This window comes from Carassius auratus, unplaced genomic scaffold (genome assembly GCF_003368295.1).
Source record: "Carassius auratus strain Wakin unplaced genomic scaffold, ASM336829v1 scaf_tig00216332, whole genome shotgun sequence".
Taxonomy (NCBI): domain Eukaryota; kingdom Metazoa; phylum Chordata; class Actinopteri; order Cypriniformes; family Cyprinidae; genus Carassius; species Carassius auratus.
This window is the reverse complement of record NW_020528515.1, coordinates 385,001-397,981: the sequence shown is the minus strand read 5'-3', so window position 1 is coordinate 397,981 and position 12,981 is coordinate 385,001. Positions and strand designations below refer to the sequence as shown.

At 34.7% G+C, this 12,981-nt stretch overlaps 2 protein-coding genes across 3 annotated transcripts; both read left to right on the top strand.

Annotated features, from left to right (window-relative positions):
- Positions 1 to 597: 597 nt before the first annotated feature.
- LOC113097568 (uncharacterized) lies at positions 598 to 6,095 on the top strand. 2 transcript variants are annotated; one of them, XM_026262809.1, is made up of 10 exons: positions 598 to 803; positions 880 to 910; positions 1,891 to 2,298; positions 2,430 to 2,978; positions 3,558 to 3,617; positions 3,740 to 3,828; positions 3,916 to 3,974; positions 4,061 to 4,218; positions 5,165 to 5,317; positions 5,425 to 6,095. In XM_026262809.1, exons 1-10 carry the CDS (start codon positions 726 to 728, stop codon positions 5,802 to 5,804), a joined length of 1,965 nt encoding a protein of 654 aa, XP_026118594.1. In that variant the 5' UTR covers positions 598 to 725; the 3' UTR covers positions 5,805 to 6,095. The 2 variants fall into 2 exon arrangements, with proteins under 2 accessions (XP_026118594.1, XP_026118593.1); XM_026262808.1 differs by having other exon boundaries at positions 877 to 910.
- A 1,479-nt stretch (positions 6,096 to 7,574) lies between these two features.
- LOC113097569 (ELMO domain-containing protein 2-like) lies at positions 7,575 to 12,205 on the top strand. Its single transcript, XM_026262810.1, has 9 exons — positions 7,575 to 7,682; positions 8,211 to 8,358; positions 8,528 to 8,556; positions 8,699 to 8,796; positions 9,704 to 9,833; positions 9,913 to 10,046; positions 10,134 to 10,202; positions 10,305 to 10,438; positions 11,379 to 12,205. Exons 1-9 carry the CDS (start codon positions 7,641 to 7,643, stop codon positions 11,534 to 11,536), a joined length of 942 nt encoding a protein of 313 aa, XP_026118595.1. The 5' UTR covers positions 7,575 to 7,640; the 3' UTR covers positions 11,537 to 12,205.
- Positions 12,206 to 12,981: the final 776 nt, after the last annotated feature.

The window sequence follows — 12,981 nt, the reverse complement described above, 5'->3', positions numbered from 1 at the left end:
AGTATTACTAAGCACAAAATACTACATTTTGTATTATTCATGTGAAGATTGTTTGCATTAATTGTGCTGATATATTATGATTCTTTATTACTAATATCATGATCAGCATTTCTCATTCTATTTTTAAAAGCATGCATAATTAGGTTAGGTAAATGCTGCTCAGTGTGTAGTAATATGTACACTAGTATTCTATGGTCATGATAAAAAACGGTCATAAGTAGCACAAGTATATTTGTAGCAATAGCCATCTTTACTTTATTGAGTAAAGATCCTATTCCATGAAGATATTTGGTAAATGTACTACTATAAATATATCAAAACTTGATTTTGTATGAATAATATGCATTGCTAAGAACTTCATTTTGGACAACTTTACAGGTGATTTTGTCAATATGTAGAAAATTTTTTTTTCGCACACTCCGATTTTCAAATAGTTGTATCTCAGCCAAATATTCTCTTATCTTAACAAACCATACATTAATGGAAATCTTTCAAAAAAAAAAAAAAAAAAGGAAAATAAAAATGACCCATAGGCAATATGACACATTTATGTATGCGCGCGCCCTCTGTCGGATGACGAGCGAGTCACATGTCATATAAAGCTCGTTCAGGTAAACTTACCTCATTAACTACAGATATAATACAGCTGATGCAGGCCTCTTCCGTTTAGTTTTACAAACAAGCATCTGACAACAGCGTAGAAAGTTCACGAGCATACATCCAAAATGCCACGGCGGCATTTATTGAGTACTTACAGTCTTGTGATATTGATCTATTTGATCGGTTTGACAGGCGGATCTGAGGTGAGTAACTCGTGGCTGCTGGTCATCTGATGCTCTGACCACTGCATGTTTCACTCAAGCTCTCTGTTTTTAGCAGATCAACAGATCTGGCGGACAATCATCCGCAGGTAAACAGCTGGAAGTCACATTTACATCAATGCTATCTTTGTGACGTACTGTACCTCTTCCTTTACCTTTAGACTTAACATATTTATTTTGTGTCCTCGGGTTTTCAAACTTTTTAAAGCAAAATTAGCAAGCGTCAGTATGTGTAAAGAAAGTCCTTCATAATGCGAAAGAAATAAGGCTTTTGCTAAATCCGTGGAACTTAAAGAAATCATAAAATCAGCTTAATTGATATATTTTTTATTATTATTTTAAGTACCTTAAATACTGTTTAAATAATTATAAAAAATTAAATCCTAAAAAGATACAAGCTTTAATGCACATTATAAATATCATGCAAGGAGGAAAATATTTTATACAAAATTCATATTTTTTTTTTTAGATGTATCATTAGGATTATTATTTTTTTATTTATCTTTATCTAAATCTTTTTCTTTTTTAAAATAATAATTGGATGTTTTGGGGGATAAATATGCTAAAATACATGTCCTCTTATTTCATATTATTAAATCTTTATATTGTATTTTGTAACTATATATATTGTGGAGATAAATATACTAAATATCCTGGCTATCTCATGTCTTATTAAAAATAATATATGTAATATGATTTTATTTTCTCTTATTTTTATAATTAAAATCACCTGTAATTTTTCCTCCAATAAAAAAATATGTAGCCATTTTGGTGAAATAAATGGTTTATTATTATCATTATTACTCTGGTTATTTCATATCTTCTTATTGAAAATAATAAATTTAATATTTAATTTTCTCTTATTTATCCTTCAATGAAAATATGTATTCTAGGGGATAAACAGACTATTATTATTATTATTATTATAATAATACTTTTCACAAAATATGTTCTGTCAAATTTTAATCTTTATTTTGGGTAATTTAATCTCGCTGCAGCTTTTCCTCTTCAGTTAAAATGGTTCTGTGTTTTGAGGGATGTGTGTGCTGTAAATGTTGTCTCTGGTCAGGTGTAGGTCGCGAGCGATATGCGTTCTTTGCCCTGCGCAGCTGCCATCAAGTCCTCCGCGATGACAGCGGCGAGCTCTTCTCCCCTGATTACCTGTGCTCTCACCCCCCCGTGTGGTGCAACTGGACCATCCAGGTGCCTCCTGGGAAGCGTCTGGAGCTCTACCTGGAGGACTTGACTCCTGCGGACGCCTGTCAGCAGAAGAGCGATCAGATCCACCTGGACGAGTCTCCGGCGGCTGCAGGAGGGCAGAGGATCCTGGAGAGGTGCTGGAGGAAAGCCAGGTACACCTCCGTGTCCAACACGGTTCAGGTGGTGCTGCTCATCGACGGGGACCGCCGCGTCCCCTACAGGGGCTTCTACGGACGCTTTAAATCTTTCAGATCCCATTCTGATACAGTGTTTGAAGGTGAGTGACCGTGTGACTGACGGCTTTTTTTAGTTAAGGTTAGAGCACCCTCACTAGTTTAAGAAACCCCCTCAGTGATCTGATTCTGGAGTGTGGCCTGCTGGTGTCACATGACTCTTCGTATTTGACAGACGTGATAGAAGCAGAATTAAGAGAAGATGACGATGAAACGATTACAGATTCTCCACCAGCTGTGGACAGAGACGTCACCGGAGTGAACACACAGACCTCTTCTGCTGGACTGACCAGCTCGGTGAAGTCTGGATCCTCCGTGAGCTCCAGGGATTCATCTCCTGGTTACAACAGTGAAGATGTGCTTGATGATGATGATGATGAGGCATACTACGATGATCATTTCTTGGCAACGTCACAAGAAGATGACCCAGAGACCCAGCACAACCAACCCAAGAGTGGAGCGGCTCAAATGCGGCCCAGCTATCAGGCGGCTTACGCAGGGGTCTCAGAGATGACCCTCAGTGCACAGACACACATCCCACTGGTCAAACCCGCCGCCCGCTCGCTGTCGGCCATGCGCAGGAATGTGGATGCACACTCCTCTGGTCAAACAGAGTCTGATGCTGGAGGAGTGAGGAGGGTAAAGCTGGGACAGCAGGGCCATGAGGAAGGTGTTTCCACTGAGAGCAGCGTCACACTACCTCTAATACAACACAAATCAAAAGGTATTTTAACAATTAGAAAGGAAGCCTCTATAGGATGTTGGAATTTTTTTTTTTTTTTTGCATTGTAACATTTTATTGCAAATTAAGGACACTTTACCACACAAAATTAGCCTAAAATAGTATTTTAAAAAAACGTTTTCACTTTTAATTTCTTTGGTTTATACCATTTCAGCACATTAGTTTCATTGTTTTGCTTGAACATGAGCAGGATCTTAAAAATGGCCCTAAAATAGGATTTATTGTTATTTTGCTGCAATGGGTAATAGTAACAATCTTAAATATTTTCTTAATGCTTTAAAAAGTTAATACTACTACTAATGTGATCATTGACTTTTATTTTGTATTCTAATGTAGTATGATGTGATATTATATGTATTGTTTGGCATTTAATACTGTTATTTTGTAACAACACTTACTGCAGATGCAAATTAGCATTATAGCTAACTCTGGCACAACACTGTTGTTGTGCGTTGTCCCAGTACAAATAAATGAAATTAATATTTGTATTATTTTTGCATATGAGCCATGCATCTTAATTATCTCTAAGGTTTTCTTGCATTAACCTTTTTCGTTCTACAGAGGAAGCTCTCTACCAGCAAACCTCACGAAATGTCACCCACGACAGGCGTTTTCCTGCGGGTGAGATGTGTTTCAAATGGTTTAACACAACAACCTAATAATGCAGCTAGCATTTGTTTCATTTTTACAAGTGATTATGACGTACGCCACACATTCAGATGTCATTTCATGCGTCCAATCAGAGCTCTTGTTCGAGGTGAGCGTCGAGATCAATCTGGAGCCTGAACATCGTGAAGAATCCTCTTCTCTCAGATCTGCTCTGGAGACCATGGTGAGGCTCAACATTATGATTCCCTTTATAGATTATCAGAAGTTTGTTGTCAACTGAGCAACTTTTGGGCTCAAAATTGGTTTATAGATACGAGAAGTATTTGGACATCTCTCTCCAGAAAGCATGGACTTCAAAAGAATAAAAAAGTGAGTACAAAGCTCACTTCCTAAAGCAAAATAATTGGGCTTTTCCGAAGCAGTCTGCTCACAGGCTTCAATCAATCTGTGTCCAGGCTGAGTTCTGGCGTGTTGTTCATCGTGTGGCTGCAGTTTGAGAAGGTGAAGCAGACACACAGGGATCTTCAGTCCAGACTGCAGGGGCTTCAGGGCAGAAGCGTCAAATCCCAAACCTCTGAAATGCAGGGAGTCATTGTATCCGTCTCTAGTGAAGGTGCTTTCAGATCCCACACACATTGATTTGTCCTGTGGTCTTGCAGGTTCCTCTGTATTTACAGAAACGGTGCTCTGAGCACATGCTGGCCAAAGACACACCCCTCTCTCTCACACACACACACACACACACTGCAGGACTATTGCTGTATCGGGACCTTACTAAGGTATAGAGTTTAACCAGAGGTCAACCGGGCGCCAATTGCATAGACTGCTTAGATCACTTTAATTTTATTTCTTAGTATAGTGTTTTATAGTTTTTTTTTTTCTTATTTTGGAATTTGACTTGTAATTTTGTTGTGTATTTGTCATTGTTTTTTTTTGTTTTTTTTTTGTCCATGTAGTTTTAGTTAATTATCTTAGTACTTAATGACTGTGTTTTAAAATAAAGCTATGTCCACATTTATTACGGCATGTATTATGGTTGTTGTTTTTTTTTTTTGCGCGCTCTAACTTTTTTTCTAACATTGATTTGATGGACTAGACCACTACTTAAAATGTTATTTAAATTTAATATTTGATATATACACACACACACACACACTAGACAGCGTTGTCAAGTGTCATATTCCGAAGTTTACTCTATAATCAAAACTTTTTTTTTCTATTCTTTATAAGATTATCATTGGAAAGATCGGAGTCTCAAGATTCTATATTTAGTGACTGTTTTATGATATAAATAATATTGTGACAAATTGATACATTTGTGACTGTAAATGCATTAAATATTCAGTGGAGTTTGGATGTCGCCCAGTGGCTGTTTTTGGTATAGCACCTAGACAAGATCTTTAATCTTTGTGATATAAACTTCAAATTTAAAAAAAACTTTGTTAGACAGAAATTTAATTTTATAGCAACTTCTGGTTCCAAAATATCTTGTAAAAATACAATATTTTGTAAAATATTTTATATAAAATAAAAGGGTGTGTTTGTGTGTGTTTGAACAGAGATCAATGAGTGTGAGACACAGATGGTGGTGTGTGACGCTCACGCGGAGTGTGTGAATCAGTTTGGATCGTACTCCTGTCGCTGCATCCATGGTTATCATGAGGTTCCTCACGGGCCGGGGGCCAGAGTTTGTGTGGCGTCTGCTGAACCTGGTAAGAGACATCTGTGGGAGAGTTCAGACAGCGCTCTCATATCACTTTAAAAGGATTGTTAATCCAAAAAATTCTTTATTTCATTGTTGTCTCCACTCACTTTCTAGAGTGTAGTTGGACATCATCATCATCTCCCAGAATCCTCAGGGGCGTTTACGCCAGCATCGCCCTGATCACGTTGCTCCTCGTGCTGTTCCTGTTGGTGCTGTTTCTTCTGTATCATCGATACTATAGAGGCTCGTTCCTTCCTCGCTGTCAGAAATCAAGCGCTAGGAGTGTCGGGGACACCGCTGCCAGTCATGACAACAATAACACAGGAAGTGATGGTAGTGGTGCCAACCCCTCCATATACCCCCCTCCACATCCATCCATGAGGATTGGCAAAGACGGCCTCCGCTCTCTGGACCTGCCTTTATTAGGCTTCAGCTCTCTGGTGCCTCCTGATGGATTCAGGAGTAAAGTACCTGCAGAAAAACCCCAGTTCTGACTGTTTCACAGTGTTACTGATGTCTGTCACTAAATACACTGCACCTCACTGAGTGTGTCTTATCTGTATGAGTGAGTCCTTTATTTCCCTGCTGCTTTGTATATTTATTTTCTGTTATTTTATGATTTGAGTTTTTCGGACAAAAAATGCCTATTTTATTTTTTTGGTCTGTTCTTGTATTTTTGTTCAGAGAAGCTTTCTCACTCTTAAAAATAGAACTGAACCGAGCTCAAAAGCACTTTGTGTACTTTGTGGTTTTGTCCAGCTAAATGTGTTTGTAAAAGACAACATTGAGTGTGTTTGATGGAAGGCCAATAGGCCTTTAAAGGACTTAGGGATCCTACAGGCATGAGAATAAACGTAGACCTAACATAATTATTTTTATTTTTTTAAACTAAAACATCTGGGTAAGCCGTGGAAATCTGCAGTGAATATCCACCTTAGTTTAGTATAAGCAAGAAGATTCCGGTGTCAATCGCTTCTGTACAAAAAGTTTCAAACTCCAAACTTATTACCATAATCATAAACTGGTTTGTAGTATGGTTTTAACATTTACTGTACTGTTTAACCTTATCTGCTAAAGAATCAGAAGTCTTGCACATTCACAGGATATTGCTTTAGCGATGTGTTGTAAATTAATTTAGGTATGCTCAGCTTATTTATTTTTTTCTTTTATCGAAGCAAAGATAAAATTCTATTACAGCGAAGGCAAAATGCTTGGAAAATTTATTTTTAAGTAAATTTAACCATAATATTTCTCCTCTCTGCACTTTTTGCCAAGAGGAGGAAGAATCTATTTCACATTTATCCTATTTCTGTTATTATTCTAAACTATTCTGGTGTCAAATATCAGCTTCTCTATTTCTTGTGTTTCTCCAGCACATGTAGCTTCTGTCAGTAGCCTAAGGTTCTTTTTCCGTTATGATATTTCTCACAACAATGATGTCTTAACCTTTATGTGATGGGTAAATACAAAATCCACAAAGCTAGAAAGGCCACCTTAAATTTAAACCAGCAAAATATTAGCTTCTGATCTACATAGCTATTGTTATCAAAACTTTAACAAAATCACCTCCAATAATAATTAAAAAAAAAAAGCTTGGAGGACATTACAGACAGTAAATTGCGATTTTTTTTTTCATTTTCTCTATCCTTTATATTCCCACATATCTTATTTTATAATAATAATCACATTATTAATCGCATCCAAAATGAGTGTTTATTTACAAACTATATGTAGGCCTATGTGCACTGTTAATTATGTATAGCCTATGTAAATACGCACACATAGGCCTACAGTATATATTTAGAAAATATTTACATGTATATACATTTATATATTTATATATAAATATATTTAATATATATGCATAGCATAATGTTTCTTACATTTATTCAATCCACGAATGTGTTTGTATTTATATATACACACGTAATAAATATACACAGCTCACACTCATTCATATATTATGTAAACAAATGCGATTAATCATTTAACAGCACTAGTCTTGTGATTAATAACCATAGGCTAGTAAATGTTATGTTCACCTCTAAAAATGTATAGCTTTTTGAAAGGCTTTAAAATTAAAAGGATTAAGAAGCCCGTAAATTTGTTTTTTAGACAAGATAAGCATATTGTTTATTTTTATCCCATTTAGGGCCAACCATATCTAACGTTGTGTTTATCAGGTACTGCTACGAACATATACTTCTGTCTATAACCTAATCTAAATGAATAAAAATACATTTTGACAGTGTTGGGGAACGAAAGGCATCGGAAAAGTGTTTTGTCAGAGAAAAGCGGCCCTCTGGGGATCATGTTCAGTTCTTCTGCGCATGCGCACAAACACGAATCATTTCCGGGCTACGAGGCTGCTGGTGAGTGCGATTCATACAGTTGTTAGACAAAAATTTAAGCAAATAATATTAAATGCCAGAAAAAACGGGCGAGCCAACTGCATAAACGTTTGTAGCGTCACGTGAAATGCGTCACCAGTTGAATTATTTGATAATTAATGTTTGGTTTCAATGTTTCGCGAACAACCTGTTGTGTTGTGCAGCTGATGTCTTAAAGCATCGTTTTGGCTTATGATTAAGCTGCATCTGTCATCTAATTTGACTAGTTTGTGTGCTTTTGGTGGTGGACAGAGTGCAAACAGAGTCCAGAACTGATCTTATCTGTTAGAGATTACGAATAATGCTTGTTCTTAGCAGACTTCACACAGTACAGGGTTAATCTGGACTCAGTAAAGTCTGCATTACTGATGTGCACCTCTAAAGCCAGTGTTGAGCTGTATGCATCTAAGAAAACACACGGGAAGTGTCCGTCTTGTGTGTGTTGTGTCCCTGTTGCATGCATAATCTTGCATTTTTGACTGATGCTGACTGATGCTGTTTGTGTTTCAGAGGATGCTGGGGTATATCTGGCAGTGTTTCTATTCCTCATGTCTGCGCTTCTGGCTGAAATGGTTCCTCCGGCTGGTCACAGGAAGATGCGAGCTGCAGCGTATTTGTGCCCGATGCAAAGCTGGAGCGCTGAGGACGGCACAGATAGGTGATGATCATCATACGTGGACTACATCTGTGTATACCTATAAATATATTCACTTATTGGAGAACAGTTAAAGAATCATTTAACTGTTTTTTGGGAGGCTGAATTCTTCAAGACTGCATTTGAGTTGTCATGCATCACTTTTGCAAACCTCTCATTGTTTTTCTTGTAGAGTATTCCCTGAAGTGCTCTAAAAGCAAGGTAAGTGTGATGATGATGATTTCTGTCTGCTTCAGTATTTTCTTATCTGAGCTAAACATTAATGTTGACCAGATTCTTCGCTCGAGACCAATCGATCTGACAGGTAAACCTCGTTCTCTGCTGTGTGTTTGCGTTTGATCAGGTGTTGCGAGCAGCTTTATCTCTGAAGGAGAATGATTTGGATGAGCATCTGGCTCAAATAATCCAGGAGAAGAGAATCAAGGAGCAGAAAGATCCTACGTGAGGCTCTCTTAAGATTGCATTACCTTCTTTCAGTTGGGAAAATAAACTTGAACATTTTTCAACCATTTTCTGCGACAGTGAAACATTGATATTGAGAGACATGATTTTATATATATATATATAATATATTTTTTTAAATATAATAATAATATTTTATACTTTATTATATATTTATATTGGATCAGAATATTAAAATACACATGCCATTACATTATGTAAACAGTCCCAATTAAAAAAATCCAAACATAATATTATGATTTATTTAAGATTAATAATAATGTAGAAATCTTTAAAAAAAAAAACAGTATCCGTTTTCCCCAATTAAAATAAAACCTAAATATATATCAAAATATTATTAATAAATATTATAAACGATTAATCACATCCAAAAATATACGTTTTTGTGTGCATAATATGTGTGTATGTACTGTGTATATTTATTATATATATTTAAAGACACACACATGTATGTATTAAATATGTAATGCTTATTCAATATAAATATATATATATATATATATATATATATATATATATATATATATATATATATATATATATATATATATATATATATAATATAAATTATCTGAATATAACTATATACATGTAAATATTTTCTAAATATATACCGTATGTGTGTCTTTAAATATACACAGTAAACAAACATTATGCACACAAAAACTTTTATTTTGGATGCGATTAATCGTTTGACAGCAGTAAAATAAATGCATTAGTACTTGAATGAACATTAATGCTAAAAGTGAATTATTTAATCAAGTTGAATGAAAGTCAAGAATCTTGTCTGATTGCTTCACAGTTTTTGTTTTCAAGGTTGATCATTGTTTTATTTTTAGCATGTATTCAAGATCTGCGGTTTCACAGGCAGAAATCTCTCTTGCAGGTTTAAGGTGAACCTCCGTCAGTGTTTGCTTCAAATCAACGGATACAGCGGGTTGTTTGAGGAGGTGGAGGACCTGAGAAAACAAGTGTTTGACTCCGAAAATGAAGAACACGAGAACATGCTTCTGAAGGTGAGTGATCTCTCGTTTTTAGGATCATTTTCAGATGACTGAGCTGCAGAGGTTCTGAGTTGTGTTTGTTTTCTGTCAGTTGTGGGATCTGTTAATGCCGTCAGAGAAGCTGGAGTCGAGGGTCACTAAGCAGTGGGGAAACATAGGTTTCCAGGGCGAGGATCCCAAGACGGATTTCAGAGGGATGGGGATGCTGGGACTCACGAACCTCCTGTGAGTGCAGCGTCTCTGCTTCTGAGAACATGACGCTTCATTGTTTCCCAGATGCATTTAAGTTCAGGTTTTTCTTTGTTTGTGCAGTTTTTTCAGTGAGAATCACCCAGATGCGGCCCGTCAGGTCCTGTCACACGCCAGTCACCCCAGACTAGGGTGAGTGCTCACGGGTTTGGGTCATGTTTAGTGATTCTTGGCATCTTAACTGATCAAATGAGTAAATATGCTCTCATCACAGCATGCTTTGTGTTGTTGCAGGTACTCGTATGCCATCGTGGGCATCAATCTGACAGAGATGGCATACAGCTTAATGAAGAGTGATGCTCTGAAGCCTCATTTCTACAACACAGTCTGTGGAAAACCCCAAATGCAACACTTCCATCATTTCTACTGTGAGTAAAAAAAAAAAAAAAAAAAAAAAAATATATATATATATATATATATATAAATATATATATTTGTGCTGTCAAACTATTAATCGCAATCCAAAATATTTTTTGTTTACATAATATCTGTGTGTAGTGTACTGTATATATTTATTGTGTATATATTAATACAAACACATACAGTATATATTTAGAAAATATTGAGATGTATATATTTATATTCATATTATTGAGATTATATATAATATATAAACATAACATGTTTTTCTTGAATATATGCATGTGTTTATATATGCATAATAAATACACAGTACATGTCCATATATTATGTAAACAAAAACTTTTATTTTGTATGCAGCTTATCATTTGACAGCACTTATATATAGATATAAAATGTCTAAATAATTTTTTATATAATATAATTTTTTTTTTTGTTTAGAAATAAGTATGAAGAGCAAAGAGTCTCACAAAACCTGGGAAGATCATAGTTCCATCATATTCAATTCCAAAATAATTAAATAAAAATTACATTTAGGTTAAGGAAAGTAAAACCAAATTTTAGGACAGTGCAGATTTTTGCCACCATTTTTTTTAATTAATAATAATTTGTATTCAATATCAAATATATATATATAAAAAAATTTATTGTTTTGTTATTATTCATTTGTTGTTATTTATTATTGAAATTAATGTTAATATAATAATAATAATAATAATAATGTATTTAAAAGTAGAACATGTGGAAAATTAATTTTTAGTATATATGTATCTTATTGCAGCAAACTACTGTTTGTTATACTCAACTTTTGCTGATTAAAAAAAAAATTGTATCATTATTTATTTTGCAGTATATTACAATAAATATTGCATTAAAGTTCCCCAAATAGGTTTACTTTTCTTTATGTAAAAAGTAATCTATTTGTTTTTTTTCATGTCATGTTTTCAGGTTACCTGGCTTACGAGTTTGACAAGTTCTGGTTGGAAGAGGAGCCGGAGAGCATCATGGAGTTCAATCGCTACAGGGAGAAGTTCCATGACAAGGTCAAAGGTCAGCTTCAGAAGCCTGAGGTCAAACTCATCATGACTGTGGACCAGGAGAAGTGATTCCAGCAGCAAACCGCAACAGTTGATTTTCTTTTCTATTTCCATTGACTTCACAATAGTTTTTAGTTGGGAAATGTACAACGTGCATGAAACTTTATTTGAATATTAATAATTAAACAACTGTATAATCTGTACATCAAGGTTACACAGCTGGTTGTTTAGCTACAACGACCTGTTAGGGGAAAAGACTTACACTAAGTATTACTAATAATACTTTCAAAGTGATGTTTAAAACTCTCCAATGAACCGATTGGAATCCTCCACACTTGAGGTCGTGGTCATGTGACTTCCTGTTTCTTCATGTTTACCCATCTCAGGAAGTTGACATTTACTTTCACAAGATGTTAGGAAGTTGTTTATTCCTCTGTATGCAGATGATTCGACCTCTTTGCATGTTAAAGTGTGTTTAAGTTGTATTAAACCCCGCAGCCGTCATGCCTATAACGAGTATTTAATAACTAATCTGTTTTGTGAATATTGTTATTCAGACCTCAACTCAATTCCAAAGGACAGCATTCGTGTGCACAAATGTCGATGTGACACTGTGTCGTTGTCTTATTTATAAACGGTGTTTGCTTTTGAAGATGTAACTTTTTATTCCTGATTAATTTTATAGTGTTGGACACATACCTAATGCTGAAGAATAAAATTAGCGACTGAATATTGAAATACAGTTTTTGAATCTTTTCATTAGAGGTTTACAATAAAAAGACATTTTTTTCGTATAATAATGGATTTTTCTGAAGTGGGTCATTTTAATTCTATAAAATGCATTGAATGTTTTCAGATTTAAGGTCCAAATGAATGCATACATTTTCCAAATGAATGCATACAATTGGACACTACTTTTAATAATTTTGTCACCTTTTTGGTCTTTCGATTTCATTTGAATTCATTCTGTGAATTTTTAATAAATATTTTTGTTGTAGTTCCTAGACAAATATGATCACGAAATCTGCATGCATGGTAACCTGTCTAATGCATGATTCCATAAATATTGAATTCATTCATTTGAACTTTTTCCTTAAATTAATCAAGATCATTTGAAAATGTTTTGAAGTTAGATGCATATGCATATTTTAAAATAAATGTTATTTCATATAAATAAATTTAATATGGTCATAAAATCTAGGCATCAGCAAAATGCTGTTTAAATATTATAATGTTGCATGTCACATAAACAAGGGTTATAATTTTAAATGTTTACATTTTCTTGAAGAACATCTGTGTGAATAATGCATCATACTCTAAACATTTAAATACTGCATTTAATAATTGGTACTTAAACATATTTGTATCAGTAAACCATTTAAAGATTTTTATGATGGATATGTTTTTGAAAATATGCTTTTTCAAAGTTATTAATTTGCACATCACAAAGTGTTTTAATGCATGGTACCATAAATATTTAAATGTTAAGTAAATCATTTGTAAGTACACAACCT